This window comes from Ananas comosus, linkage group 15, assembly GCF_001540865.1.
Source record: "Ananas comosus cultivar F153 linkage group 15, ASM154086v1, whole genome shotgun sequence".
Lineage (NCBI taxonomy): Eukaryota > Viridiplantae > Streptophyta > Magnoliopsida > Poales > Bromeliaceae > Ananas > Ananas comosus.
In genome coordinates this window covers 11284838-11292011 of record NC_033635.1, presented here as the reverse complement: position 1 = coordinate 11292011, position 7174 = coordinate 11284838, and the positions used below count along the sequence as shown (strand labels likewise).

Genomic DNA, 7174 nt, shown 5'->3' with positions numbered 1-7174 from the left:
TGCTCCCAGCTAGCTAGGGAGAAAATTAATTACCTTCAGTTGCCAATTAAAGCAATAAGAGATGCCACTCTACGCTGAAAAATAGAATGTAAATTTTACATTTATCTATTCAAAGACTTTACTTTCTAAATTATTTTTAATATTTAAGATAATCATAAGAAATATAATTTATACTCCTTTTTATGTGTATAGATAACATTGCTCTCTCAATATACATATATTTCTTAATTAGGAGCAAATAGTGTTCCATTAATTGCCCTGGAACCATCAAATTTCACTCCTTAACTTTTACATGAAAGAAAGGACTATCTCTTTGTTAATTTTTGGTAAACAAATTAAATTAAGAATAATAAACTGTGAAGGAAGAGACATTCGATCAATTAGAGAAACGTGAAATGAGTGGCAGATCTAGAATTGCCGACGAATAGAAGAGAATAAGCAGCTGGCGAGCTAGCTAACTAGCTATATATAGAGCTAGTCTCTCTAGATCTCTCTCCGTTGCCCTGATCAGAAGATCGATCATGGCGAGCACCAATATGCAGCCCGCAGCTGCCGGATATAAAGATGAGTTTGATAAGATTCTTCCCGTCAAGCCGATCCCGGGAAGCTACGGCACGCCGGTGATCACCCCGATCAAGGACCGGCTGGACTTCTACTACTTCCAGGGGCAGGACAAGTACTTCCAGTCGCGCGCCGACAAGTACAAGTCGACGGTGGTGCGGATCAACGTGCCTCCGGGCCCCACCATGGCCTCCGACCCCCGCGTCATCGCCCTCCTCGACGCCAAGACCTTCCCCGTCCTCTTCGACGTCTCCAAGGTCGAGAAGAAGGACGTCTTCACCGGCACCTACATGCCCTCCACCTCCCTCACCGGCGGCTACCGCGTCTGCTCCTACCTCGACCCCTCCGAGTCCAACCACACCAAGATCAAGCAGCTCCTCTTCACCCTCCTCGCCTCCCGCAAGGACCAGGTATATATATATATATACATACACATGTACATACGCACGTGGATCGATCTAAAAGCTTAATTAAGCTCTCAGAAAATTAACGTACGATCCGGCCGGCCTGGTGCAGCAGCAGAATCNTATATATATATATATATATATATATATGTATATATACATACACATGTACATACACACGTCGATCGATCTAAAAGCTCAGAAAATCAACGTACGATCCGGCCGGCCTGGTGCCGCAGCAGAATCCTTAATCTTGCACTCATATATTGCTATATAATATAATATAATAGGTGATCCCGACGTTCCGCACCAACTTCGGGGCCCTCTTCGCGACGATGGAGTCGCAGGTATCCTCCTCCGGCAAGTCCGACTTCAATGCGCTCAACGACGCCACGTCCTTCGACTTCCTCGGGGACGCCTACTTCGGCGTGATCCCCTCGAAGACCGCCCTCGGCTCCACCGGGCCCACTAAGGCCAGCAAGTGGCTGCTCTTCCAGCTGGCCCCGCTCACCAGCCTCGGCCTCCCCATGGTCGTCGAGGAGCTCTTCCTCCACACCTTCCCCCTCCCCCCGCTTCTCGCCCGCTCCGACTACAAGGCGCTCTACGACTACTTCAGCTCCGCGGCAGCATCGGCGCTCGACACGGCAGAGACGCAGCTGGGGCTCTCCCGGGACGAGGCCTGCCACAACCTGCTCTTCGCCACCGTGTTCAACAGCTACGGAGGTACTCATATATATGCTATATATATTAGTTATTCTGATTATAGATAGAATATCGATCATTACGCTGCATATATAAAGCTAGCTTTTTAGAGAAGATTAATTAAATTAGCTATAATTAATTTCACATGACATCGATCGAGCAGAGCTAGCTAGCGCGCGGTACGTAATTGCCTGTGCAAGCAGGGCAGGAAGGATCGATGCATGCGTGTCCTTAATTAATAATTAATTTAGCTAGCCTAATTAATAACCTATAACTGGGTGCCTGCTTGAATATTGATTATGATTATGATTATGATTAATTTGGTTGTTTAATTTCGATCGGCATGCAGGAATGAAGGTGCTGCTCCCGGGGATCCTAAGCTGGCTGGCGAAAGCGGACCCGACGCTGCACGCGCGGCTGGCGACGGAGATCCGCGGGGCGGTGGCGAAAGCCGGGGGGAAGGTGACGCTGGAGGCGGTGCAGAGCATGGAGCTGACGCTGTCGGTGGTGTACGAGGCGCTGCGCATGGACCCGCCCGTGAAGTTTCAGTACGGGCACGCGAAGAAGGACCTGGTGATCGAGGGCTACGACGCCAAGTACGCGGTGAAGAGAGGGGAGATGCTGTTCGGGTACCAGCCGATGGCGACGAGGGACGCGAAGGTGTTCGGCGAGACGGCGGCGCAGTTCGTGGGCGACCGCTTCGTGGGGTCGGAGGGCCGGAAGCTGCTCAAGTACGTGGTGTGGTCGAACGGGCCGGAGACGGAGAGCCCGTCGGTGTCGAACAAGCAGTGCCCCGGGAAGGACCTGGTGGTGCTGGTGGGCCGCCTCCTCGTCGTCGACTTCTTCCTCCGCTACGACACCTTCACGGCCGAAGTCGGCCAGGAGCTGCTCGGGGCCAAGGTCGTCGTCACCTCGCTGACCAAGGCCACCTCCTGATTAGGACTCCCACAAACCACTCCACCACCACCGCCCCTAAATTAATTATCTATATAATAATCATGTATGCCTAATTCATTTTACTTAATAAATGAAGCAGATAACTTGCTATCTATTTCTTAAAAAAAAAAAAAAATATCTATATAATCTATCTATCTATCTATATATTAGGATTTTAAGCATTCTATATAATTAGTTTCCTTTATTAATTAAAATTCCGGCCTTTTGTTGCTTAATAAGTTGCTTTGCTTGGTTAAGTAATTATGGACGTTTGCCCGTGGATCGATCGGGCTAGCTAGAGGAATATACGAAGATATATATATATATATATATATATATATATATATATATTATATATATTATATATCTGTATGTGCTTGCACTTTTTTTGTGTCGTTATTAACTTTGAATAAAGAAGCGATAGAGTGCTTATTTTATTTTACTCTTTCTTTTCCCACCAACTATATACATCGTTTAATAGTAATTAATAATTACTAGCCACTTACAAGAGGATAATATATATTAATGACTAAAAAATCTAGCAGCATATGTTTAATCTTGTGAGCAAAACTACCACCCTACAAAATTTAAAAACGGAGGCAAAAGTTTGGCATTTTGTGATGATATTTTATCATTCATTTATTCATACAATTTCGCACATTGACCAATAGTACGTAGAGGCCGGCTGATCCAATGGAGAGAGAAATGCTAGCTTCTTGTAACCCTTAAAATTAAGTTGAATCTAAATTTCAGATCCAACATCCGAAGATTTAGACGACCAATTTGAGTTTTTAGTATTAATATTAAAAGATAAAAGAGTGAAAATATAAATCCTCTAATGATAAAGATTTAAAATTTATACCTATTTTTTAGATGTACGGTAGCATTGCGTGATGCAACGTGGTTCCTAGATCCGCGCTGTGCTTGCATATATGAAAACGTTAAGAGTAGGTGGGGATTTCCGTAAGACGCAACTTGAAATTAGTTGCATATATAATATTTAAAGAAGAGAGAAAAAGCTGTTATCTACTCTGATCAAGACTAATTAAGTCTAATTAATGAATTAACTGGCCACATAGTTTTAAATTAATTAGAATTAGGAGGGCCTTTATAGTATATTTTTTTACTCTAGAACATTTTTTTCTAATACATTATTATTACAGTTAAAAGTACTTTATTTTTAAATTATTTGGATATACAGCGATTGAATTCTTTACTGAAAAGTTGAAAACCAGCACTTAGATTATTTAAATTCAAAAAAAAAATAGTACATCTCATTTGACTCTATGTAATTTAATTGTTAATTTGCAATTTTGACAATAAACATTACATGTAATACATCTAAAAATTAACCATAAAATACATCTAAAACAGTTTTGATAAAAAACTAGTCTTAAATAAATCATATATTACAAATTTTAGGATTTAATCTATGTATTTTAAAACTGTAAGAAAGACATCCAAATATTATCTGGTAAAAAGTTGCTTTAAAATATTAAAATATTCTTTTTTTTAGTACTCTATTTTGAAAAACAACACTCCCAAACAAGGCCTCAATCATGCCGTGTGAATTATCAAATATCAGAATATTGACACTCTGCTCAAATATGTCTAAGCACGTATACGTCATGGATGATGAGAGAGAGAGAGAGAGAGAGAGAGAGAGAGGGAGGGGGAGAGGATAGCATTTATATATTTATATAATTGAGCTAAATATTTTTAAAAATACCAATCCCTTGGTGCTTCTAGGTTTCTAGTCTTTTGATCTACTCCTTGATTACTAATAGCTCTTAAATTAAACACTATTCTACCTACCACCACCTACTATCATTATCCCAACCTTACATCTCTTCATCCAATAGCTAAAAACTCAAAAGCACCACCCTCTTGATGCTTTTGAGAGTATTTTAATTCAACTCTCTCTCTCTCTCTCTCTCTCTCTCTCTCTATATATATATATATATATAGGAAAAACTTCAAGAACCCTCATGTGATTTCGCACTTTCTCACTTTAGTACCCTGTGTTTTAAAGTGTATCAATTTGCCCCCCTATTGTTTCGTTTTTCTCTTTTTATTATCATTTTTATTATTTTTTTTAAATCAGTAACAAAGTTAAATTAAAGAGTACTAAAGTAAATATTCGATAAATCTAGGTGGGTATCTGAAGGTTTTTGTATATAATTTAACGAAATATTAAGAAAAAAGCTGCCGAAAAGATAGAAACAAAATCACAGGAAGACAAATTGATACACTTTAAACCACATGGTACTAAAGTGAGAAAGTGCGAAACCACAAAGGGGGTTTTGGAAGTTTTCATATATATATATATATATATATATATATTCATAGATGAAAGTTTATATTCATTTTAAGGATAATTACTTATATACCTCTCAAAATATTAAAAATATCTTATTTATCTTTATTTTTTTTCAATAGATCTCTCATCTCCGTTATTCCAAAATACCGTAGTTACCACCCTGTCACGGACTTAATGGTTTGGTTCACAAAATCCGTGCGGCGCTCGCCTTCCTTCGCGAAGTGAGCAAGCCTGCCTCTCTATTTGCTAAGTTAGGACCTCGCTCGCCTTAAACTAAGTACAAGAGAGAGAGATATGAAGAAAGCTCTTCTATTGCTTTAAACTTGAGAATACAATATGAGATTCTGAAATGAGAGGTGGTGGAGGCCACACTATTTATAGGCCACTCGTTGCCCATAATGCCAATGAAAAGGTGCCAAGTAGCACAATACTACTAGCCAAAATGGGAGGTCAGACAGTCTCCCAAGGGTTCTAATAAATAAGTATAGAACTCGAAAAGTCATACATTTATTGACTACCTAGAAACTCTAAGGGACTCTTGACCCTTCGGTATCTGCACCATCAGTCTCGAGATCCGCGTAGAAGCTTCTAGAAGATTCCAAGCCAAAACCTCCGTCAGATATCCGCTTTGGAGTTTGGGTGATTGCAAAGCGAAATTGCGGAGAAAATCTTTATGTCGTGACAACCTCCCCCACCTATTGCGCAGACGCCCTCGTCGCGCGCTGGTGTTGGAAGTCATCGATCAGCTTCTGATACTTCCAGAGAGTGTCGACCTTCTCCCTGCTTGCCTCGCCATGCGGGAGATTCTTCCACTTGACAAGATACTCGACGCTCCTCGGGACTCCGCGACGCCGAATGGTGCGAGTGTCCAGTAAGGCTTCGACCTCCTTGTCGATTGCAGTGGTCATAGTGGCGGGAGCGCACTGCGACACGCCCCGGCTCGGGCCCTCAGCGTCTTCATGGTAGGGCTGCAGGCAGCTAGCATAAAAGACAGGATGAATCTTCAGGTTGGCGGGGAGTTGCAGTTTGTAGGCTGCCTTGCCTGCTCTCTTCACGACAGTGAAAGGCCCTTCGTACCTTCGCAAAAGCCTACGGTGCACTTTGCGAAAAGCCTTGAACTGTTGTGGTTGCAGCTTGATCAACACTCGATCTCCCTCGTCAAACTCCAAGGGTCGCCGCTGTGCATCGGCCTACTTTTTCATTCGGCGGGTCGCCTTCTCGAGATAAGCTCTCGCAATGTCCCCCTTCTCCTGCAAATGAGAAGTGAATTGGAGAGCCATTGGGCTGCAGCCCTGCTCACCCGTAGCAGCAGAATGCGGAGTGAGTGGTTGCCTCCTCGTTGCCAGCTCGAACGGGCTAAGGTTGGTTGACTCGCTCCGCCGCAAGTTGTAGGAGAACTGGGTCACGTCCAGATGATGCACCTAGTCCTTCTGGTTGGCACTGACATAGTGCCGCAGGTACTTCTCCAGTAGGGCGTTCACCCGCTCCGTCTGGCCGTCCGTCTGTCGGTCGAAGCTAGTGGAGAAGAGTAACTCCGACCCCAAGATCCGGAACACCTCAGTTCAGAACTTGCCCGTGAACCTAGGGTCGCGGTCACTCACAATGCTTTCGAGGACGCCCCAAAGCTTCACCACATTGCTGACGAAGAGCCGCGCCGCTTCTTCCGCAGTGCAATCTGCTGGTGCCGCGATGAAAGTCCCGTACTTGGAGAATCGGTCCGCCACCACGAGGATGGACCCCAACGTCCCCACTTTGGGCAAGGCGGAGATGAAGTCTATGGAAATACTCTCCTACAGACGCGTCGGTGTAGGCAGGGGCTCGAGAAGGCCCCGAGGCTTCTGGCGCTCCATCTTGTCTTGCTGGCACATAAGGCAAGTCCGCACGTACGCCTCCACGTCGTCGTGCATGCGAGGCCAATAGTAGGCGGTCTCGAGTAGTGCCATAGTCCGCTTCTGTCCTGGATGTCCGGCCCAATTAGAGTCATGACACTCCTTCATGAGCTCGCGACGAAGATTGCCCCATCTGGGCACATAGACGCGCCGCCCCTTGGTGAGGAGCAGCTCATCGCTAAGCCAGAACCGCTGCGCCTTGCCTTCCTTGACGAGTCGCACGAGTCCTTGGGCCACAGGATCCTCGCAAGTTCCTTCGCGGATTCGCTCCCTGATCGCGCCTTAGGGCTGGCACACCGCTGCCAACTCGGCTTTGCGGCTGAGTGCGTCAGCCACCTGGTTCTCCTTCCCGGGTTTGTACA

The 7174-nt window shown here is 44.5% G+C and overlaps 1 protein-coding gene across 1 annotated transcript; it reads left to right on the top strand.

The window, feature by feature from the left end:
* Positions 367-2718, top strand: LOC109720968 (allene oxide synthase 2-like). The gene is made up of 3 exons (XM_020248344.1): positions 367-971; positions 1256-1688; positions 2017-2718. Exons 1-3 carry the CDS (start codon positions 522-524, stop codon positions 2601-2603), a joined length of 1470 nt encoding a protein of 489 aa, XP_020103933.1. The 5' UTR covers positions 367-521; the 3' UTR covers positions 2604-2718.